Source organism: Manihot esculenta, chromosome 10 (genome assembly GCF_001659605.2).
Source record: "Manihot esculenta cultivar AM560-2 chromosome 10, M.esculenta_v8, whole genome shotgun sequence".
In the NCBI taxonomy this organism is placed as follows: domain Eukaryota; kingdom Viridiplantae; phylum Streptophyta; class Magnoliopsida; order Malpighiales; family Euphorbiaceae; genus Manihot; species Manihot esculenta.
Window position 1 is genome coordinate 1,610,875 of NC_035170.2, and position 24,980 is coordinate 1,635,854.

The following is a 24,980-nucleotide window of genomic DNA, read 5'->3' on the forward strand; positions in this document are numbered from 1 at the left end:
CCAGAGGTGCTTTTATAATCATCCAAGCAACCAGCCCAATCACTATCTGAATAGCCAATCAAAGTAGCATCCTCAACATTGGTATAATAAATACCATAGTTTGCAGTACCTTTCAAATACCTGAGGACCCTTTTAGCAACACCAAAATGCTTCTGACTTGGAGATTGCATGAATCTAGATAAAAGACTAGCTGAAAACATCAAATCAGGCCTTGTAGCAGTCAAATACAACAAGCTGCCAATTAGACTTCTGAAAGTAGAACCTTCTACTTTTGGTTCCCCATCATCTTTATGAAGCTTCTCATTCAGCACCAATGGAGTTGCAACTGATTTGCAATTCTCCATACTGAATTTCTTCAACATATCAAGGGCATATTTGTGCTGAGAGATGAATATTCCACTTTCAGATTGGTCGACTTCAATGCCAAAAAAATACTTCATCAAACCAAGATCTGACATTTCAAATTCATGCATAACCCTTTCTTTGAATCTTTGAATTTCCTCTAAGTTGTCTCCTGTTACCAATAAATCATCAACATACAAAGAAACAATAAGCAAACTCTTGCCTTTGGTGTGCTTCACATATAAAGTGGGCTCATTAGGACTTCTTTGAAAGCCTTGATCAAGTAAATGAGAATCCATTCTGCTGTACCAAGCTCTTGGAGCTTGTTTTAACCCATACAAGGCTTTATTAAGCTTGTAGACATGATCTTTACAACCAGCAATTTCAGATCCTTCAGGCTGTTCAACAAAGATTTCTTCCTCCAAGTTGCCATTGAGGAATGCAGACTTGATATCCAAGTGAAAAATCTTCCATTTGTTTTGAGCAGCAAGTGTAATCAGCAATCTCACAGTATCATGCCTTGCAACAGGAGCAAATGTGTCTCCATAGTCAATACCAGGGACTTGAGCATATCCCTTAACAACTAGCCTTGCTTTGTACTTGAACACACTTCCATCAGGATTTAATTTAACTCTGTATACCCATTTAACTCCAATGACCCTCCTATTCTGAGGTCTAGGGGTAAGAATCCAAGTTTCATTCTTGTTAATCATCCCAATCTCCTCCTGCATTGCAGCTATCCATGCATCATTGGTTGAGGCTTCAACATAGTTTGAAGGTTCTGAAATAGCCAGGTTACAACTCTCATAAATCTCAGCAAGAGATTTGGTTCTTAGTGGAGGTGAATCAAAATCAGAATCTGTATCGAAATTAGAATCTGATTCTGGAACTGCAGGAACGGTTCTAGTTTGCTGCTGATCTGAACAACAATACTCAACTTGATTTGTTTTCCAATTCCAATAAGCATCTTCATCAATCTTCACATCCCTACACACAACCACCTTCTTGGCTTCAACTTTGTACACTCTATAACCCTTCGATTGAGCTGCATAACCCAAAAAGATACCAATTTCTGCCTTATCATCAAGCTTGCCTCTCTTTACTGCAGGAACATGGATGTAACAAGCGGAACCAAACACTTTCACGTGTTTTGCTGATGGTTTTGAACCAAACCAAGCCTCCACAGGTGTCATTCCTTGCACTGACCTTGTAGGAAGCCTGTTGAGAAGATATACAGCTGTATGTACAGCTTCTGCCCAGAAATTCTTTGGTAATTTCTTCTCAATCATCATGCATCTAGCCATCTCCATTACTGTTCTATTCTTCCTCTCTGAGACACCATTTTGTTCAGGAGAATAACTAACTGAAAATTGATGCTTGATTCCCAAATCTTCACAGAATTTGTTAAACTCACCAGAAGTATACTCAGTACCGTTATCTGATCTCAAAGTTTTTAATTTGCAGCTACTTTGCCTTTCAACAAGAGCTTTAAATTTTTTAAATACTGAAAAAACTTGAGATTTGTTGGTGAGAAAATAAACCCAAGTCATCCTTGTCAAATCATCAATAAAGAGGATGAAATACAAGTTGTTACTCATGGAAGCTGTCCTCATTGGCCCACAAACATCAGTATGAACCAATTCCAGCTTTTCCTTGGCTCTCCATGTTGCATTATAGGGAAAAGATTGTCTATGAGACTTGCCAAGTTGGCAATTTCCACATACACTACCATCAAAAAAAATTTCAGGCATATCTCTAACCATTTCTTTATTTTGCATGTATTTGAGAGAATTCAAGTTGTAGTGGCCAAATCTTTTATGCCACAAATCAGATTCAGCATTTCTAGCAATATATGAGGTGTGTTGTTGAACTGAATTCCAATTTAAAGGAAAGCTATTACCGACCATATTAACTTTAACAATTTCAGCACCATGAGAGTAAAAAATGGAGCACACATTGTCTTTGAATGACAAGGAATAACCCTTCTTCATCATTTGAGCAACACTAAGCAAGTTTTGATCTAAACTAGGAATGAAAAGAACATCAGGAACTAGTTTGATACCTTGCTTAGTCTGAATATATACTGAACCCTTGCCTTGAGACTCCACAATTTCTCCATTTTCAAGCTTTACTTTGACCCTCACTGATTTATCAATAGAAGAAAACAAGCTTTCATCTCTTGCCATGTGACAAGTGCAACCACTATCCACAAGCCAAGTGTGTCTGCAACCAGTATTTGAGGAGTGTGTAACAGCAAAAATATGATCATCACATTGAGCTTGATCATCATGGTAATTAAGTTGTTGTGCAGGTTGCTGGTTATGATTCTGGTTTTGCCTATATTGCTTGAGTCTGCAATTTTTATCAACATGACCCAACTTCTTGCAATAACCACATTGTGGTGGCTTAACTCCACTCTTTTGCCAGCAATCTTTCTCAAGATGGTTGGTTTTGTTGCAAGTAGGACAAGGTGGGAAATTTGCTCTTCTACCTCCCTTCCTTCTATTTGCATGTTGCTTGCCCTTGTTAAAAGAATTACTTGCAGCTTTCTTTACTTCTTCAACTAGCTTGCCCTTTTGCTTCACAAGAAAAGCTTCCTCTGAGGACTCCTCCATTCTGAATGTCCTCCTTTGCTCAAGAGCTTGTAGAGCATTAACCAACTCTGAAAGAGAAATGGTGCTCAAGTTTTTAGAATCTTCCAAAGAAGAGATGTTTGGCTCAAATCTCTCGGGTAGGCTTACAAGAACTTTCTCCACAACTCTTTTATCACTAAGCTCCTCTCCTAAAAGTCTAATTTTGTTGACAACAGAGAGTAATCTATCAGAATACTCCTTGACAGATTCAGAATCCTTCATTTTAAGGACTTCAAACTCTCTTCTCAAATTTAGAATCTGCATGCTTCTAGTTTTGTCACTTCCTTGGAACTCTTCCTTCAGCTTATCCCAAGCTTCTTTTGCTGATTCACAAGCCATGATTCTTGTGAAAATAACATCAAAAAGAGCAGAATGAAGACAAGAGAGTGCCTTGAACTTCTTTGCACACTCTTCACTATGTTGCTTCATTTGAGTAACCGTAGCATTGTCTCTCAAAGGAGGTGGGTCTCTACCCGTTTCCACAACTTCCCATAGATCATAGGCCTTCAAATAAGCCTTCATCTTCACTGACCAGATGGGATAGTTTTCTCCTGAGAAAACAGGTGGTGGAGGAGCTGAATAGCTACTTGAAGCCATATTTTCACTCACAAGAATTTGATTTTGACCGCAACCTGGATTCAGGTTTCTAATGTAAATAAGTAGGAAGGTTTCCTTGCTAGTTTTCTCTCTTTTACAGGTCACACAAAGACCATAAAAAGCTCTGATACCACTGTTAACAATTGCAGCAATGGAGAGCAAGGGAAGAAGATAAAAAAAAATGAAGAAAATTGAGGAAGAAGACTTCTCTATTGATCTGGTATTTTCTTACTTGAGAAGTTACAAAAGGAAGCTTTTATAGAAAGCTTTTACAAGTCAAAAGTGTCCATCTTAGCATCTAACCTTTCTAATATTAAAAAAAAAACATAATCCCATCAAATCTGGGATTCTGATTTCAGAAACAGAGTTTCTGATACAGCAGGTTTAACAGAACCAGAGTGCAATAACCAAAGGATAAAACTTAACAAAAATACAAAATATTTCTAACTAGTTTCCAACTACAATCTCAACTAGACTAACAATTCCAAGGAAATATTACTCCAAGCCTTGGAAACTGCCAAAACCTTCGATTTCTAGATGTATCAAGAAATAAACTAATGGGCAGCATACCCACACAAATCGTTGGCCTTTCTTCTCTATCAGGAACTCTTAACTTATCACAGAACTCATTGTCAGGTTCTTTACCCTCAGAAGTTGGCAACTTGAAAAGTGTTAATGCATTAGATGTATCAGAGAACAAAATCTACGGGGAAATTCCAAAGACAATAGGTGATTGTTCCAGGCTAGAAATCCTTTACATGCAGGGTAACTTACTGCAAGGAGCCATTCCCTCATCTTTTGATTCCTTGAGAGGTCTCCAACGAATAGATTTGTCAAGAAACAACTTGTCAGGAAGTATTCCAAATGAGCTAGAAAAACTCATCTTCTTGAAATATTTGAATCTTTCTTTCAACAATCTTGAGGGTGAGGTACCAAAAACAGGAGTCTTCAAAAATGCAAGTGCGTTTTCGCTCGTTGGGAATAGAAACCTTTGTGGAGGTATTGCAGAACTGCAGCTGCCAGCATGTCCTATCAAAGAAGAAAAAGACAGAAGGCCTTCCATTGTCATAGTCCTCAGCACAACCATCAGTTCTTTTCTCTTTGTCGTGATAGTCACATTCTTATGTCTTTTCTATTGGCAAAACTCAAAAAAGAGTCCAACTTTCTCAACTTTCACAGTCGATGAACTTCCTCAAATTTCATATGGAGAACTATTGAAAGCAACTGACAGATTCTCTTCAGAAAACTTAATTGGACAGGGCAGTTTTGGCTCAGTATATAAAGGAAGACTTGATCAGCAATGGAAATGTTTTGTTGCTATAAAGGTACTCAACCTTCAGCAACATGGAGCTTCCAAGAGCTTCATTGCTGAGTGCAATGCATTGAAAAACATCAGACACCGGAATCTTGTTAAGATCTTGACGTACTGCTCCAGCATTGATTCCAAAGGCAATGATTTCAAAGCTCTAGTGTTCAATTTCATGGAAAATGGGAGCTTGGAAATTTGGTTGCATCCAGAAGAAAATGGTAATAATCAAACAAGGAAATTAGACTTTCTTCAGAGGCTATATATTGCCATCGATGTTGCTTCCGCGTTGCATTATCTTCATGACCATTGTGAAACACCAATTGTTCACTGCAATTTGAAGCCAAGCAATATTCTTCTTGACAGTGACTTAACTGCTCATGTTGGTGACTTCGGATTAGCAAAGCTCCTTGCTGAAAGCACCAATAGTCCTTCTCAAAGTCAGACTTTCTCAACTGGGATAAAGGGAACAATTGGCTACATGCCTCCAGGTAATACTTCCCAATTTATTGGTTAAATTACTACAGGCATCAGCATATGCTTGATGAGGGGGAAACAAGAGGAAGAAACCAATCTGATTTCTGAGACCCCTTAAACTTTGCATGTATTTATCCCTGAATTTTCACTGCAGACAATATGAAAAAGATGAATGAATCCCATATTCTTTTATAGATAGAATAGTAAGTGTGTCAATCTTGATAAAATTTTAATGGAATTGGCAATATATGAAATGCAGAATATGGAGTAGGCAGCAGCGTGACAACTTATGGAGATGTCTACAGCTTTGGAATACTCTTGCTAGAGATGTTCACAGGAAAGAGACCGACTCATGATGTGTTTACAGATGGTTTAGATCTCCACAACTTTGTAAAGGCTAAGCTCCCAAGACAAGTGATGCAGGTCGTGGATCCCACCTTACTCACTCCAGGAGAAGTGGGGGCAGCTACAGCAGCAGCAGCAGAAAATATGGACAATGATGGAAGTATTGACGATAGTGTACGAGAATGTGTTGTATCAGTCCTGCAAATTGGACTGAAATGCTCCACAGAATTGCCAAAAGATCGAATGAGTATGAAGGATGCAACAAGCAAACTAAATGACATCAAGGACATTTTCCTTCATAGACATCAGAAACTAGTTTAATATGGATTTGAATATTGCTTTTCAGAGCAATAAGGCCTATCACTGAAGTCAGAAACATATGAAATTTAGTGACTTTTCATAGAAGAGGTATATGTAACGCTTGGACTGAGTCTGAAATTTTTCATTGCCAAATCTGTATTTTGTAGAGAGAACAAAATAAGTAGTCAGTTAAGACGTAAGTTCTCATCTCTAAAATATGTTTCTTCTTAATTGCAATTGTAATATAGAATTGAAGATTTATGTATTGCAGAGTACAGAATATGCAGCAAGGCAACAACATAGGAAGACGTGTGCAGCTTTGAAATCATCTTTCTGGAGATTTTCAAAGGACAAGGACCAACTGATGAATTGTTCATAGATGGTTTAGATCTCCACAGCAAAAGAAGTAGATGCAGGTTCGGATCCCAGGCTTATTGCAGGAGAAGAAGTGGGGGCAACAGCCACAATAACAGTAAGTTAGAAGCACAATGAAAGTAATGTTGATATTGAAAATTTAAGGCTGCAGGGGTGCAATGTGCAAAAATGTAATCTATCAGTCCTCATAATAGAACTTGCATGATCTGCAGAACTACCAGGAGGAAGTTACAAGAACAACTAAATATCATTAGAGACTTTAAAATCATAGAAATTGAAAGTAAACTACGAAGCACAATACTTTAGCAACAGATTATAGAAAGCATAAGAGGGTAAAATTCTTCAATCAAGAGTCTGAAAAGATCTCCAGGCTTTAATGAAGCCATTCAATGGTGAAAGTCAGCAATTCAAAAACTATGCAAATCTAAAATGGTTTTTCTTTTGCTTAATTGATTGGCTCTGTTAACAATTGCAGCAATGGAGAGCAAGGGAAGAAAATGAAAAATTGAGGAAGAAGACTTCTCTATTGATCTGGTATTCTCTTACTTGAGAAGTTACAAAAGGAAGCTTTTATAGAAAGTTTTTACAGGTCAAAAATGTCCATCTTAGCATCTAACCTTTCTAACATTAAAAAACATAATCCCATCAAATCTGGGATTCTGATTTCAAAAACAGAGTTTCTGATAAAGCAGGTTTAACAGAACCAGAGTGCAATAACCAAAGGATAAAACTTAACAAAAATACAAAATATTTCTAACTAGTTTCCAACTACAATCTCAACTAGACTAACACTCCTCCTTGAGATTGTTTTTGGAAACACCAAGCAAGGATTTCATGAACTCAAGTTTTGCTCTTGGTAATGCTTTTGTAAAAATATCAGCCTGCTGCAAATTTGAAGTGCAATGGACCAGCTTGATTTCTCCATTCTTCTCAGCTTCTCTCAAAGCATGAAACTTCACATTAATGTGCTTGGTCCTACCATGCTGAACTGGATTTTCAGCTATGGAAATAGCTGATTTGTTGTCCACAAAAATAGTTGTAGGTTCCTCTTCAGGTTGTTGCAAATCAAATAAAATTTTTCTTAACCAAATGGCTTGATTGGCAGTAGATGCAGCTGCAACATACTCTGCTTCTGCTGTGGATTGAGCAACAATATCTTGTTTCCTTGAATTCCAAGTGAAGGCTCCAGACCCAAAGGAAAAAACATAACCAGAGGTGCTTTTATAATCATCCAAGCAACCAGCCCAATCACTATCTGAATAGCCAATCAAAGTAGCATCCTCAACATTGGTATAATAAATACCATAGTTTGCAGTACCTTTCAAATACCTGAGGACCCTTTTAGCAACACCAAAATGCTTCTGACTTGGAGATTGCATGAATCTAGATAAAAGACTAGCTGAAAACATCAAATCAGGCCTTGTAGCAGTCAAATACAACAAGCTGCCAATTAGACTTCTGAAAGTAGAACCTTCTACTTTTGGTTCCCCATCATCTTTATGAAGCTTCTCATTCAGTACCAATGGAGTTGCAACTGATTTGCAATTCTCCATATTGAATTTCTTCAACATATCAAGAGCATATTTGTGCTGAGAGATGAATATTCCACTTTTAGATTGGTCGACTTCAATGCCAAGAAAATACTTCATCAAACCAAGATCTGACATTTCAAATTCATGCATAACCCTTTCTTTGAATCTTTGAATTTCCTCTAAGTTGTCTCCTATTACCAATAAATCATCAACATACAAAGAAACAATAAGCAAACTCTTGCCTTTGGTGTGCTTCACATATAAAGTGGGCTCATTAGGACTTCTTTGAAAGCCTTGATCAAGTAAATGAGAATCCATTCTGCTGTACCAAGCTCTTGGAGCTTGTTTTAACCCATACAAGGCTTTATTAAGCTTGTAGACATGATCTTTACAACCAGCAATTTCAAATCCTTCAGGCTGTTCAACAAAGATTTCTTCCTCCAAGTTGCCATTGAGGAATGCAGACTTGATATCCAAGTGAAAAATCTTCCATTTGTTTTGAGCAGCAAGTGCAATCAGCAATCTCACAGTATCATGCCTTGCAACAGGAGCAAATGTGTCTCCATAGTCAATACCAGGGACTTGAGCATATCCCTTAACAACTAGCCTTGCTTTGTACTTGAACACACTTCCATCAGGATTTAATTTAACTCTGTATACCCATTTAACTCCAATGACCCTCCTATTCTGAGGTCTAGGGGTAAGAATCCAAGTTTCATTCTTGTTAATCATCCCAATCTCCTCCTGCATTGCAGCTATCCATGCATCATTGGTTGAGGCTTCAACATAGTTTGAAGGTTCTGAAATAGCCAGGTTACAACTCTCATAAATCTCAGCAAGAGATTTGGTTCTTAGTGGAGGTGAATCAAAATCAGAATCTGTATCGAAATTAGAATCTGATTCTAGAACTGCAGGAACGGTTCTAGTTTGCTGCTGATCTGAACAACAATACTCAACTTGATTTGTTTTCCAATTCCAATAAGCATCCATAGAATGTTGTATCCCTTTTTATACATGATCTTAGAGATTTTTGATGATGTTTATGTAAACCAGCTCAACACAGGTTATGTTACCCATTTGAGGGCACAGATGAGATCCCACGGAGGGCTCAAAGTTATGTTAATGTTTATGTACAGGTTGAGTTTGGTTGATGAGTATGCAAAGGAAAGTTTTAATTTTTATGCTTATTGTTGATCATGTATGGGATTACACAGGTTCACAGGTTATATGTCAGGCTTGCTACGGGTCCCGGCGGCCTTAAGTCGACCCGGATCCTAGCGCCGGTAGCGGTCCGATTTTCGGGTCGTTACAATCTTCATCAATCTTCACATCCCTACACACAACCACCTTCTTGGCTTCAACTTTGTACACTCTATAACCCTTCGATTGAGCTGCATAACCCAAAAAGATACCAATTTCTACCTTATCATCAAGCTTGCCTCTCTTTACTGCAGGAACATGGATGTAACAAGCGGAACCAAATACTTTCACGTGTTTTGCTGATGGTTTTGAACCAAACCAAGCCTCCACAGGTGTCATTCCTTGCACTGACCTTGTAGGAAGCCTGTTGAGAAGATATACAGCTGTATGTACAGCTTCTGCCCAGAAATTCTTTGGTAATTTCTTCTCAATCATCATGCATCTAGCCATCTCCATTACTGTTCTATTCTTCCTCTCTGAGACACCATTTTGTTCAGGAGAATAACTAACTGAAAATTGATGCTTGATTCCCAAATCTTCACAGAATTTGTTAAACTCACCAGAAGTATACTCAGTACCGTTATCTGATCTCAAAGTTTTTAATTTGCAGCTACTTTGCCTTTCAACAAGAGCTTTAAATTTTTTAAATACTGAAAAAACTTGAGATTTGTTGGTGAGAAAATAAATCCAAGTCATCCTTGTCAAATCATCAATAAAGAGGATGAAATACAAGTTGTTACTCATGGAAGCTGTCCTCATTGGCCCACAAACATCAGTATGAACCAATTCCAGCTTTTCCTTGGCTCTCCATGTTGCATTATAGGGAAAAGATTGTCTATGAGACTTGCCAAGTTGGCAATTTCCACATACACTACCATCAAAAAAAATTTCAGGCATATCTCTAACCATTTCTTTATTTTGCATGTATTTGAGAGAATTCAAGTTGTAGTGGCCAAATCTTTTATGCCACAAATCAGATTCAGCATTTCTAGCAATATATGAGGTGTGTTGTTGAACTGAATTCCAATTTAAAGGAAAGCTATTACCCACCATATTTACTTTAACAATTTCAGCACCATGAGAGTAAAAAATGGAGCACACATTGTCTTTGAATGACAAGGAATAACCCTTCTTCATCATTTGAGCAACACTAAGCAAGTTTTGATCTAAACTAGGAATGAAAAGAACATCAGGAACTAGTTTGATACCTTGCTTAGTCTGAATATATACTGAACCCTTGCCTTGAGACTCCACAATTTCTCCATTTCCAAGCTTTACTTTGACCCTCACTGATTTATCAATAGAAGAGAACAAGCTTTCATCTCTTGCCATGTGACAAGTGCAACCACTATCCACAAGCCAAGTGTGTCTGCAACCGGTATTTGAGGAGTGTGTAACAGCAAAAATATGATCATCACATTGAGCTTGATCATCATGGTAATTAAGTTGTTGTGCAGGTTGCTGGTTATGATTCTGGTTTTGCCTATATTGCTTGAGTCTGCAATTTTTATCAACATGACCCAGCTTCTTGCAATAACCACATTGTGGTGGCTTAACTCCACTCTTTTGCCAGCAATCTTTCTCAAGATGGTTGGTTTTGTTGCAAGTAGGACAAGGTGGGAAATTTGCTCTTCTACCTCCCTTCCTTCTATTTGCATGTTGCTTGCCCTTGTTAAAAGAATTACTTGCAGCTTTCTTTACTTCTTCAACTAGCTTGCCCTTTTGCTTCACAAGAAAAGCTTCCTCTGAGGACTCCTCCATTCTGAATGTCCTCCTTTGCTCAAGAGCTTGTAGAGCATTAACCAACTCTGAAAGAGAAATGGTGCTCAAGTTTTTAGAATCTTCCAAAGAAGAGATGTTTGGCTCAAATCTCTCGGGTAGGCTTACAAGAACTTTCTCCACAACTCTTTTATCACTAAGCTCCTCTCCTAAAAGTCTAATTTTGTTGACAACAGAGAGTAATCTATCAGAATACTCCTTGACAGATTCAGAATCCTTCATTTTAAGGACTTCAAACTCTCTTCTCAAATTTAGAATCTGCATGCTTCTAGTTTTGTCACTTCCTTGGAACTCTTCCTTCAGCTTATCCCAAGCTTCTTTTGCTGATTCACAAGCCATGATTCTTGTGAAAATAACATCAGAAACAGCAGAATGAAGACAAGAGAGTGCCTTGAACTTCTTTGCACACTCTTCACTATGTTGCTTCATTTGAGCAACCGTAGCATTGTCTCTCAAAGGAGGTGGGTCTCTACCCGTTTCCACAACTTCTCATAGATCATAGACCTTCAAATAAGCCTTCATCTTCACTGACCAGATGGGATAGTTTTCTCCTGAGAAAACAGGTGGTGGAGGAGCTGAATAGCTACTTGAAGCCATATTTTCACTCACAAGAATTTGATTTTGACCGCAACCTGGATTCAGGTTTCTAATGTAAATAAGTAGGAAGGTTTCCTTGCTAGTTTTCTCTCTTTTACAGGTCACACAAAGACCATAAAAAGCTCTGATACCACTGTTAACAATTGCAGCAATGGAGAGCAAGGGAAGAAAATGAAAAATTGAGGAAGAAGACTTCTCTATTGATCTGGTATTCTCTTACTTGAGAAGTTACAAAAGGAAGCTTTTATAGAAAGTTTTTACAGGTCAAAAATGTCCATCTTAGCATCTAACCTTTCTAACATTAAAAAACATAATCCCATCAAATCTGGGATTCTGATTTCAGAAACAGAGTTTCTGATAAAGCAGGTTTAACAGAACCAGAGTGCAATAACCAAAGGATAAAACTTAACAAAAATACAAAATATTTCTAACTAGTTTCCAACTACAATCTCAACTAGACTAACAGGCTCTAACCTCTGTTCTTGAAAATGAAAACATCAAAATCTTGAAGCTAGGGAGCTAATTCCGATTCCCAAATTTGCACTTTGTTGCTTGTTATTTTTGTTGAACTCGATCCAGAGCATAGTGTTGGCCTGTGTTGTTTGAAGAAGATAGCATGCCTTTACGGCGGTCTATGGTGGGCGGACGGCCACCTGTTGCTGACATCAATGGGGCTTGAGCTGCTCTTTAACACATTGGCCAAGTAAATACTTGGCCTTACTATTTGGAATATCCATGTAACACTTAATTAAAATTAAATCTATTAAAAATAATTAAAATATAAATAGTATTATGAGAAATTTACAATTTAATTTCTAAATATTACTATTTTTTACAATTCAATCTCTATATTTCTAAAAACTCATCAAAACATCCTATCAAGTCAAAACTTCTAAGATTATACTATGAGAAGCAACATCACTTGTGGGTTTATTAATACAGGAGCACAATTTGGTAATGACAAAGATTAGTTTTATTTTTCTGATTAGAATTTGAATCTAAGAATTTTTTTTCTTTTTTTATCTGAGGATCTAAGATTTTCAATTACAAAATTAATGGAACTGATACATAACTCGATTCCATCTTTATTGAAATCAGAATGTTCCTTATGATTTTCAGAACATTCATTATTATCTCTTCTTTTATCTTAACCCCGATAAACTAAATCTGAAGAAAGTTCACAACCTTCAAGCCAGTGTTCATCTTCATCTTCTCATCCGGATATCAAGATCTAGTCCGACTTATCGGAGGAATGTTGCAGGTCACTGGCGGCAAAGACGCTAGGCAATGCCCCACAATCATAACCAGCGACATTAGAGAGCCTAGGCATGACAAATGCATAGAAAATGTTTCTTAAAATTTTTTTCCACCATTGAGAATCACCGACTTGCTGCACCCACCCTGATAGATACGACCCAGTGATAAGCATAGCAGCTCGCCACTTCCTTTCTTTCACATACCCATCAATGGCTCGAGCCATGTCCTCTGGAACAAGTACTCCTCCATTTTTTATAAAAGAATCCCCAATGTGTCTGCCCAAAACAACTGCATCCTCCAGAGCTGAACAGCCACCTTGTGCTAGATCAGATGTCATTGGGTGCATGGCGTCGCCGGCCACTGTGATGTTTCCTTGTGACTTCTTGCTTAAACCCATGGCCTTGTGGAAACACAGCCAACCCACGAACTGCTGCTCGACCTGAGTGGACTGGTGCAGACAGCCCTAGCCATTTGGCCACCACCGAGTTCACCCCATCACAGCCAACCAAAACCTGCGTACAATAGTTTAAATAACACTCCAAATCCCAAAGATTACATTTAAACTCGATGATTTTGCAAAACAATTACCTTTGATTTGATGGTAGTTCCATCTTCCAAATAAAGTACAACAATGGAAGTACCTCCAAGTTCTTGCTGTTCAATAGCAGTAAACTTGGAAGAAAATCGAATTGAATCAGCAGGCAATTCTTCTGCCAGAGCCTCTAATAGAATTTTGCGATGAACTGATCTGGGTCCATGAGCTTTGCCTCCTTTTCCTGTGTAGAAGTTGATCTCTTGAACAGCTCCAGTAGCCACATCAGTCACAGTCCCCCTAATCATTATGAGTATTAAGAAGCAGCTATATATTAATTATTTAAAGAAAAAATTTTGAGTTATGATCAGAAAAGGCATAGCAGATTTTACGTACTTTGAGAAAGGAGGATAAATGGAAGTAAGCTTATCAGAAACACCAAGAGCATCAAGGGCGAGCCAAGCATTTGGAAAGAGAGATAAGGCTGCACCAGTGGATCGTAGAGTTTGTGATTTCTCTAAGATCAAAGATCGAACCCCAACTCTTTTGAAGGCTACAGCAGTGGCTAGCCCAGCTATTCCAGCACCAATAATCACCACATCTTCCACAACTTCCATAGCTTTCTAGACTTTGTTTCTCTTGTTTGAAAATGCAGTTCTGTCTTAATTTATAGAGACCTCGTAAGGAGTCACCAGAATTAATTGACCACATTGTAATAATCCGATTGTCCCACGCAATTATTTCAGTTTATGTTTTCGTGCAGAAAGCTTCCTCAGTTAAGTTGATAAATACATTTTGGTTTAAGCTTTTGAATATTTGATGGACAAGACTTTTAAGATTAAGGGTAATTTACTTAATCTTTGATTTTTTAATTTAAAAAAATATATTTAAATTTTTTTTTAAAAAATATACTAATTAATTATTTTATTAATTTTAATGTGGACATAAATTCAATACATTTGCGACTGTGATTCATTGTGCGTTGTTGGATCCCTCTCATCAGACGGTCCATGATTTTTATGTCCCATAACAAAATATAATAATAAATAAAATAAACTATCATAGCGATAATTAATTTTTAAAGGATAAACGGAAAAAATCTCACAGGAGACTATATGAGAGAGGAAAGATGTTTCAAGACTTGTATAAATAATTTCTTTTATTTATTTTATAGGTCTTATTTAATTTAAATAAGCTGATATTTCTATAGAGAAAATATTATTTTTATTTTCTGAAATTTGAGACACTTTAAAAAAAAAAGAATATTTTTTGCATTTTTATAACTTTATTAACACTAATATATAAATTTATTATTTTTAAAATTATTATAAAAAAGAATGGAAATTTCCATATGTGCATACTTCAATAATTGAGAGATATTTGTTTTTATAACTTGCAAAGAAGACCTTGGTCAATCAACGACCTAACTTTTTGACGACGTCAATTACCTGGAAACCACCTTTCTCCTTTTCAACATTTTTTAAAATATTCCCACATAATTTAATTAACATTTGTCATCTTTACACACTCTGTTCTACCCTTTTTTTATTGAAAATAAAAATTTCACTTAGAAGTATATCAAAAGTGGAAGAAATACTATGCATGTAATATTATACATATATTTTTTTATTTCAACATTATTGCATGAAACTTTACTTCAACTAAGGCTATATATATAGCAGCTTCCTGTTAGTATAGAGATTTCCCTAGTAGGTTCTAGTAGGTTCTTGTATTTTCTAGTAAATACCTTGTAGACCTGGATCACCTATAAATAGGTGAGGTATGTGTACTGGAACTTTACTTCAGAATATACAATACCAATACATATATCTTCCAAATACTATCATTTAATCAAGAATACTATCATTTAATCAAGATGGTATCAGAGCATGCAATTACCTAACCTCTTTCCTTCTCCCATCCGGAGACTCGAAGACCCAAACTCCTTTCTCCTTCAAGCTTCCTCTGCTCTTTTCGTCTGCAACTTCACCGGCGAATTGCTCTTTTCCGTCTGCAACTTCACCGGCGAATTTCTTCTCCATTCTTTTCAAATTTGAGCTGATTCTGCCTCTTCATCTTCTACTTCAATTTTCGGTTCAAAAATCGAAAGTCATCGTCACAAGAGAACGAGGCAAAAGCGGCAGAATCCATCTCCCCTCACGACCAGAAACTTTCATCGAGACCTCTCTTTTCCCCAATCAGATATTTCCTTGAAAATGGCAGAAAGCAGTTATGCTAGGGCACTGAGCAATTCGGCTCCGACGATCTCCAAGACGGTCGATGATGCCTTGATGCTGCAAAACTCAGATAATCCGGCGATGCTTCTGGTATCTGTTCAATTAAACGGAATCAATTATCGTGGATGGAGCCGGGCGATGAAGATTGCTCTCGGTGCGAAGAACAAACTCGCATTTGTGGAAGGAAAAATCGATGCGCCTGAGGACGGATCTGAGGAATACGAGAAATGGAGACGATGCGACTATATGGTGACGTCGTGGATCCTCAATTCCATTTCGAAGGACCTCGTTGGAAGCTTCCTCTATGCCACCACCGCTCGAGAACTGTGGGTTGAGCTAGGAGAACGATACGGCGAGAGCAACGGACCAATGATCTATCAAATTAAACGAAGGATAGCGTCCATCTCCCAAGATAATCTCTCAGTGACAACATACTATGGCAAATTAAAGCAACTGTGGGACGAACTGGCCAACGTTGTCCCTATACCTCCGTGCATCTGCGGGTCAGAGAAGCTAGCAACAGAGATTCACAATGCGGACCATCTCATGCAATTTCTGATGGGGCTCAATGATACCTTTGATCAAGTTCGTAGCCAAATCCTTCTGCTGGATCCATTACCAACGGTGAACAAAGCTTTTTCGATGGTCCTACGGGTAGAATCTCAGAAAGAAGTTCAATCCAACCTCACAGAACACTGTGATGTAGCTGCTTTGGCCATCCGGTCTCAAGGTAACAGACGAGACTACAAGAAATACGATGCAAGAAAGGGCCATTGTGACTACTGTAATTTGGATGGACATACACGAGCTGGATGCTTCAAATTGATCGGTTATCCGGAGTGGTTTAAAAGCAAAAACAAGCAATTCAACGATCCAGGAACGTTCAAGCCAAGATACACTGCTCATATCTCACATTCTGAAGGTCACAGTATACAATCTATCCCGGAAACACCGTTGGCAAAAGCTGGACCGATCGCCTCCAATGAATTAAGCAGGATAGAAGAAGTCAATACAAAGCTGGAGCTACTGCGACAGGAGATGAGCAAATTGGTCAAAGGGAAAATGGTTGCCTCAATAAACACAGCCTACTGTCACAATCCGGCCAACTATACTGGTAACGGCTTCTTCTGTCCAACTGATTGTTCTGGTAATGGCTCTTTAAACTCTTTCACTCATAAAATTTCTTCAATATTTGCCTGTTGTGCTATGATAACTGGGTCAGAAGCATGGATAATTGATACTGGTGCATCAGATCATGTCACACCATATAAGCATCATATGAAATCTATATGTTCTATTACTGCTCCAATAACTGTACACTTGCCGAATGGCTCTTCCACAGAGGTCACACACACTGGAAATGTTGCATTAAACACACATATGAAATTAATTGATGTCCTGCTTGTTCCTGATTTTAATATGAATCTTCTGTCTGTATCCAAACTACTTAAGCATGCCAACTTGACAATACAATTTTATTCATCTTGTTGTTTTTTTCAGGACCAGAAGAATAGGTCTGTTATAGCTGTTGGCAAAATGATTAGTGGTTTATACATTTTAGACAATAATAGCTTCTCTGTTTCCATTATCCAGTCCTGTGTTGACTCTGTGTGTAATAAAATTGCCCCAAACCTCAATGTAAAAATGGCTGAGCTTCAAAAGTGCAATAAAGAAGCTACAAATCTTGCAAATTCTATAATAAAAATTCCTTTCTCTGTGATTCATGCTAGATTAGGACACTCATCTTGTCATAAAATATCTCATATACCTATGCTAAAGCAGGTTGTTGACACTAATCACACGTGTACCTTATGTCCTCTAGCTAAAATGTCCAGATTGCCCTTTCACAATAGTAATACGGTTACTGCCAATACTTTCGATCTTGTGCATATGGACTTATGGGGACCTTTTTCTATTCATTCTATCACTGGTGCTAGGTTTTTTTTAACTATTGTTGATGATAAGACTAGGGCAACTTGGACCTATATGCTTAGATTTAAAGATCAGACATATTCTATTTTGACATCTTTCATTCAATATGTCAATACACAATTTGGAACAAGAATTAAAAATATAAGATCCGACAATGGAGGAGAATTTATTAATAAAAGGTGTGCTTCTTTGCTTTCTTCATATGGTATTGTTCATCAAACTACTTGTCCTTATACACCTCAACAAAACGGGACAGTAGAAATTAAACATAAGCACCTTCTCAACATAGCTAGAGCCATTCAGTTTCAGGCCCAATTTCCAAAAAATTATTGGTCTGAGTGTATATTGGCTGCTACCTACATCATTAACAGAATACCAGTCAAAGCTTTAGGATGGATAACCCCTTTTGAAGCCTTGTTTCATAAACCACCCAGTTATGATCACCTAAGAACCATTGGTTGCCTGTGCTTTGCCATTAATAACAGCCCTCAAAAGGATAAATTTGACCCTAGATCTACCAAATGTATTCTCCTTGGATATTCAACTACACAAAAGGGGTATAGATTACAAAACTTAGACACAAAACAAATTTTTGTTAATAGAGATGTTCTTTTTCATGAATCCACTTTCCCTTTTCAACATAATCCCTCTCAGGAGTCTTCCTTTTCAGATGTTGTTCTTCCTGTTAATTTGGTTGATGACGAATCAAGCTCTTCCTCTAATGTTCAGGTTCCACCACATCCAGGTTCTGTTTCCCAATCACATTCCCAGGAACAGGTCTCTTTTCCTACTCTTCCTTTAAGAAAGAGTACCAGAATTCATAGTAAACCTACTTGGATGCAAGATTTTGTTGTAAATCATCTATCCACTGCTCCTAACGTCGGTTTGTCTGTTTGCTTTACACCTTCACATCACATTTATCTTAATACAATTTCTCACATTCATGAACCCTGCACTTACACTCAAGCCTCCAATGACCCTAATTGGATTGAAGCCATGGACCATGAACTTTCAGCACTTGAAAAAAATGGAACATGGGTTCTCACTGATCTCCCAAAAGGAAAAAAGGCCATTGGTTCTAAATGGGTATACAAGGTTAAAACCAAACCCAATGGGGAAGTTGATAGATATAAAGCCCGTTTAGTGGCTAAAGGATATAATCAAATAGAGGGATTAGATTTTAAAGATCGGTTTTCTCCTGTAGCTAAAGTCGTCACCATTCGGATCTTTATTGCCTTAGCTACTTCTAAAAACTGGCCTATCTTTCAAATTGACATTAATAATGCCTTTTTACATGGTTTCTTGGAAGAAGAAGTATACATGCATCCTCCTGCAGGTTACTCCAAAGCTAGTCCGGGACAAGTTTGCTTGTTAAAACGATCACTTTATGGTTTAAGGCAGGCTTCTCGGCAATGGAACTTGGAGTTCACATCTTTTATCCAGTCCTTGGGCTTTGTTCGGTCAGTACATGATAATTGTCTTTTCACTCGGGATGACAATGGTACATTCACTATCCTGCTAATCTATGTAGATGATGTCATTATAAGTGGTAATTCTGTACCTACCATTGATCAGATTAAAAGTGCCTTACATTGCAAATTTACTATTAAAGATCTTGGTCATTTGAAATATTTCCTTGGTTTAGAAATTGCTAGATCTGCTTCTGGTACTCTCATTAGTCAAAGAAAATTTATCTCTGATGTTTTAGGTGACACTGGCATGTTACATGCTAAAAATGCTTCTATTCCTCTACCCAAAGGTTTGAATCTTGATCCTTCTACTGGTGATTTGCTTTCTGAGCCTGATAAATATAGGCGGCTAATTGGCAGGTTGTTATTCATTAACATTACTAGACCTGACATTAGCTTTGCGGTTCATTATCTCAGTCAGTTTATGTCAAATCCTAGAAAGCCCCATTGGGATGCCGCCTGCCATGTCTTAAGATATCTTAAGACTTATCCAGCTAAGGGATTATATTTTTCTGCTACGTCTGACTTGTCTAATATTTCCGCTTATTGTGATGCAGATTGGGCCACTTGTTCTTTCTCGAGGAAATCTGTTACTGGTTTTTGTATTTTTTTAGGAGATTCTCTTATTAGCTGGAAAACCAAGAAACAGAAGACAGTTTCCAAATCCTCTGCCGAAGCTGAATATCGAAGCATGGGAGCTGTCGTGTGTGAACTTTTATGGATTTCGTATATATTAAAAGACTTACAAGTTAATGTGCAATTTCCTGTTTCTTTGCAGTGTGATAATCAAGCAGCCATTCATATAGCTAACAATCCCGTTTTTCATGAAAGAACAAAGCATCTTGACATAGATTGTCATCTGGTCAGGGAACAACTCCAAAAAGGTTTTGTTGCTCCTGTTCATGTGTCATCCACTTCTCAGCTTGCGGATGTCTTTACTAAACCGTTGGCCACTCCACAGCACCATGTTTTTGTCTCCAAGTTGCATCTGGTTGCTTTGCCCCCTGATCCAACTTGAGGGGGGGATGTTAGTATAGAGATTTCCCTAGTAGGTTCTAGTAGGTTCTTGTATTTTCTAGTAAATACCTTGTAGACCTGGATCACCTATAAATAGGTGAGGTATGTGTACTGGAACTTTACTTCAGAATATACAATACCAATACATATATCTTCCAAATACTATCATTTAATCAAGAATACTATCATTTAATCAAGACTTCCAGCGACAGAAATCTACCATAATTTCTTCACTTCCATACAAACACACCATAATTACTCGTAAGTGATTAAGATGGCACATCTAGCCAACTTAGGAGCTTCTTGGTCTTCAATTCTTCATGTTCATCTCATTTTCTTAGTTTCTATCACCATGCTCAGCTTGCAACCTGAGATTTGTCTCAGTTTTAAGATGGGGAATGAAACTGATCGTCTTGCACTTTTGGAGTTCAAAGCCAAGATAGCCAGCGATCCATATGGAACCTTGAGATCATGGAACAATTCTGTCAATTTCTGCAAATGGCAAGGGGTTACTTGCGGCCGAAAGCACCATAGAGTTACGTCTCTAGACCTGCACGAGCTGAGCTTGTCAGGTACAATATCTCCATATATTGGGAACCTCTCATTTTTAAGGTTCCTCAACCTTAGTGACAATAGATTTTATGGAGAAATTCCCCAAGAAGTTGGCCGTCTGTTTCGTCTAAGAATTTTCAGCCTCAAGACAAACATATTGAGAGGAGAAATTCCAGTCAACATCAGCTTTTGTTTAGAGCTCAGGATTATGACTTTGGCTGTTAATGGCTTAGTGGGGAAAATTCCAGCTGAGCTAAGCTCTTTAAAGAAGCTCATGGGACTTTTCCTCGGTACAAACAAACTTACAGGAAAGATCCCACATTCTTTTGGAAACCTTTCGTCCCTCCAACGTTTATTTCTACAATACAATCATTTGGAAGGAAATATTCCAAATGAATTGGGACGAATTACAAGCTTGACAATGCTTGGGATGGGAATCAATAATCTGGTTGGTCCAATTCCTTCTACCGTCTACAATATCTCATCCATCACTGCTCTTTCTGTCCCAGATAATCAACTTAATGGGAGGCTCCCAGAAAAAATAGGACTCACTCTTCCTAACCTGCAATTTTTTCATATCGGCGGTAACAAATTCCATGGAAGTATTCCAGCTTCATTAACGAATGCTTCTCAGCTTCAAATACTCGATATCGGTAGCAACAGATTGACAGGACCAATCCCCAAAAATCTGGGAGATTTGACTGGTCTTCAACGGCTGAACATGGAGAAAAATTTTCTGGGCAGTAATTCAAGTCAGGACTTGGCTTTCATAACATCTTTGTCAAATTGCAGCAATCTCCGAAAACTATATCTTGCTGACAATAATTTCGGCGGTGTATTCCCTGCAACTATAGTAAACATGTCTACACTTGGAGATTTAGGCTTAGGAATAAACCAAATATCAGGTAGAATTCCAGCAGACATTGGAAACCTAGTCAATTTGTATCGATTAGGCTTGGAGCAAAACCTTTTTTATGGCAGCATTCCCAATTCTTTTGGAAAGCTTCAAAAGCTGCAAGCATTGCTTTTGCATACAAACATGTTGTCAGGACAAATCCCTCAATCCTTAGGTAACATTACCCAACTATCTGATCTTTGGTTAGGAAGAAACAAATTAGAAGGGAATATGACAAGTATCACAAACTGTCAAAATCTGCATATTCTGGATGTGGGGAACAATAACCTGACTGGTAGCATACCTCCACAAATTTTTGCTCTGCCCTTTCTTTCACTAGTTCTTAACTTGTCATATAACTCATTTACAGGTCCGTTACCCCGAGAAATTGGCCACCTGAAAAATATTGGTACATTAGATATCACAGAGAGCAAACTGTCTGGGGAAATTCCTGGATCAATCGGTGAATGTTTGAGCCTAACTGATCTTTACATGCCGGGTAATTTTCTCCAAGGACCCATTCCTTCTTCCCTTGCTTCCTTACGGGGTCTCCGATACCTAGACCTGGCAAGAAACAATTTATCTGGAAAGATTCCAAAGGAGATAGAAAAGCTCCCCTTTTTACAGTTTCTGAATCTCTCTTTCAATAATCTTGAGGGTGAGGTACCAACCAAAGGAGTTTTCAGCAGTAGAAGTGCAGTGTCCCTTGATGGAAACAAAAATCTTTGTGGAGGTATTCCAGAACTGCAGTTACCAGCATGCCCCATCAAGCAAAAGAAACATAAAAAGCCTCTTGTTGCCATTATTCTAGCAGCAACCATGAGTTTAATTTTGCTTTTGTCAGCAATAACATCCTTGAGGCTTTTGTACTGGAGAAAATCAAAAAAGAATCTATCATCCAATCCTTTTACGTTGGATAAGCTCTTTCAAATTTCATACAATGAGCTTCTCCAAGCAACTCAGGGATTCTCTTCAGACAACTTAATTGGAGAAGGTAGTTTTGGCTCTGTATATAGAGGAAGTCTTGATCTAGAAGGAGAAAGGATAGTTGCTGTGAAGGTACTCAACCTTCAACAACATGGAGCTTCCAAGAGTTTCATTGCTGAGTGCAGAGCATTGCGAAGCATCAGACATCGAAACCTGGTGAAGATCTTGACATGCTGCTCTAGCATTGATTTTAAAGGCAATGACTTCAAAGCTCTCGTGCTTGATTTCATGGGGAATGGAAGTTTGGAAACGTGGTTGCATCCAGAAGAAGATGGTACTAGTCAATCAAGGAATTTAAACCTTCTTCAAAGGCTTCGTGTTGCCGTTGATCTGTCATCAGCTCTGCACTACCTTCATGATCTCTGTGAAACACCAATAATTCACTGTGACTTGAAGCCAAGCAATATTCTGCTTGACAATGACATGACTGCTCATCTTGGTGATTTTGGATTAGCAAGGCTTCTTTCCAAAAACACAAGCAACTCTTCTCAAGGCCAAACAAACTCCATCGGGATGAAGGGAACAATAGGCTATATACCTCCTGGTAATAAAATCTTCAATACTCTTATTTATCAAATAAACATGGTAGTCATCTATTTAACAAAAATTGTGGGATATGTTTGCATTCAGAATATGGAATAGGTAGCAAAGCAACAACAAATGGGGATGTGTACAGCTTTGGAATAATTTTGTTGGAGATTTTCACAGGACGGAGACCTACTGATGAAGTGTTCACAGATGGTTTGAATCTCCACAGCTTTGTGAGTTCTAAGCTACCAGGACATGTAATGGAGGCTCTGGATCCCAAGCTAATAGCAACAGGAGAATTCAGAGCAGAAGAAATTGTTGAAGACAATGAGAGCAGCGATGATGGTCAAATTGAAATCCAAGAAAATAATATCAAAATTGAAAATTTGAAATTACATGCAAGCAATGTGAAAGAATGTGTTGCATCAGTTCTCAAAATAGGACTTGCATGCTCAGCAGAAGTACCAGGAGATCGAATGAATATGAGAGATGTCACCAGAAAATTAAACATCATCATGGATGCTATCCTTCGTGCACGGACTCATGAAGATCCACGAATTGTAAATCACAAATAGGTATGAGCTTCATTTTTTAAAACACTTTCTGATTGATAAATCTCATATTATCGTCATATTTGCTTATAGCCTAATTAAGTCTACTATGATTTGGATTGAATTGCAGAGGAATAAGCAATTTGCATTCAAGCAGTTTCAAAGACAAGTACTCTCTTTTTATATTTAATTATATATATATAAATTATAGGATTTCAAATTTATATTTGAACAGAAATTAAATTTAAAAAAAAAAACTCAATAATTGAGAGGTATTTTACATTATAACTTGTCCTGCAATTTGCTTTTTGGCAAAGGAGACCATCGTCAATCAACGACTTAACTTTTGACGAGATCAATTATACCTGGAAAGCATCATTGTCGTTTTCAAAAATTTCCACAAAAATATTTTATATATATATAATATATGCTTTCTGAGAATTTATTGGCAATTTACTTTTGGCAAAGAAGACCTTCGTCAATCAACGAGCTAACTTCTTGACGACAGCAACTACCAGTAAAGAATCATTGTCCTTTTCAATATTTTTTTAAAATAATTCACACTTACATATTATATAGTAGCCAGCGAGTAAGGTCTGATTATACCCATCAGCAACAGAAATCTATAATTACTCGTCCGACATTGTTTATCTCATCAGTGTGCCACTTTCAGACAACATTATAATTTTGAACAATATTATTAATTTTTTAAAATTTAAATTAAATTATAAAATAATGAAAAATTTTAAAATTTTTCATATATATAGAACTTAATTAAATGAGTGCCTATTTCAAATTATTATCATTTGTTTTTCTGTCTTGAAAAATTTCTTCTTCCCATTTCCTTTTTCTTCTCTAGTTACTAGTTTATTTTTATTGTTAATGTGTTAATCTAGCAACTTGTTTTTGATTTGGGGAATTTTTTAGAAAAATATAGAGAGAAATTTACAAGGACAATGAGATAGAAAATTGTCATCAATATGATCTCCTTTAAACCTTCAAACTGTATCAATTAATTTTAGTATATATTATAACTAATCGTTTATCCGCATAATATATATTATAAGTAATCGTTTATCTACAGGTGATGTAAATATTAAAATTTTTTATATTATTACTATACGATATTATTTTATAAAATAATATTTTCTTTCGTATAAATTTATTTTGTTTAAGAGAAATAAAATATTTTTTTAAAAATTTTAAATTTAAAATAATAATAAATTATAAATCCATGACTATTAAATTTAATTGTAATAAAAATTAAAAGTTTTAATACTTATTATTATATAGGATTAATATATAATAATAAATTTTATTTAAACAATTATATTTTAAAAAAATAAAATTTATTATGTTCAACGGTGGTGCTGAATAGCAGTGACGATACTGATGGTGGTGGAGGAAAAGAATTACTTTTTTATTATAACTTTCTTTAAATATGTTAATTTTTTAAATGGTAAAATCTAATATATCAATTATGTTAGACAAGCACTATTTTATAATAGTATCGTCGCTGCTAAAGCATTTAGATGATTTA

At 37.1% G+C, this 24,980-nt stretch overlaps 2 protein-coding genes and 1 pseudogene across 5 annotated transcripts; 2 read left to right on the forward strand and 1 right to left on the reverse strand.

The window, feature by feature from the left end:
- Positions 1-4,053: 4,053 nt before the first annotated feature.
- On the forward strand, positions 4,054-6,970 carry LOC110608410 (receptor kinase-like protein Xa21). Of its 3 annotated transcripts, none has more exons than XR_006352285.1 (3): positions 4,054-5,369; positions 5,615-6,196; positions 6,272-6,970. XR_006352285.1 is itself a non-coding variant. In XM_043960916.1 (2 exons), exons 1-2 carry the CDS (start codon positions 4,130-4,132, stop codon positions 6,019-6,021), a joined length of 1,647 nt encoding a protein of 548 aa, XP_043816851.1. In that variant the 5' UTR covers positions 4,054-4,129; the 3' UTR covers positions 6,022-6,247. The 3 variants fall into 3 exon arrangements, 1 of the variants encoding a protein (XP_043816851.1); XR_006352286.1 differs by having other exon boundaries at positions 5,615-6,108; positions 6,272-6,969; XM_043960916.1 differs by lacking the exon at positions 6,272-6,970 and having other exon boundaries at positions 5,615-6,247.
- Positions 6,971-12,480: 5,510 nt separating this feature from the next.
- Positions 12,481-13,907, reverse strand: LOC110627339 (annotated as a pseudogene).
- A 6,251-nt stretch (positions 13,908-20,158) lies between these two features.
- On the forward strand, positions 20,159-23,619 carry LOC110625247 (probable LRR receptor-like serine/threonine-protein kinase At3g47570). Of its 2 annotated transcripts, XM_021770850.2 has the most exons (3): positions 20,159-22,905; positions 22,992-23,464; positions 23,571-23,619. In XM_021770850.2, the coding sequence occupies exons 1-2, from the start codon at positions 20,202-20,204 to the stop codon at positions 23,462-23,464; spliced, it is 3,177 nt and encodes a 1,058-aa protein (XP_021626542.2). In that variant the 5' UTR covers positions 20,159-20,201; the 3' UTR covers positions 23,571-23,619. The 2 variants fall into 2 exon arrangements, with proteins under 2 accessions (XP_021626542.2, XP_043817188.1); XM_043961253.1 differs by having other exon boundaries at positions 22,992-23,612.
- The last annotated feature ends 1,361 nt before the right edge of the window (positions 23,620-24,980 follow it).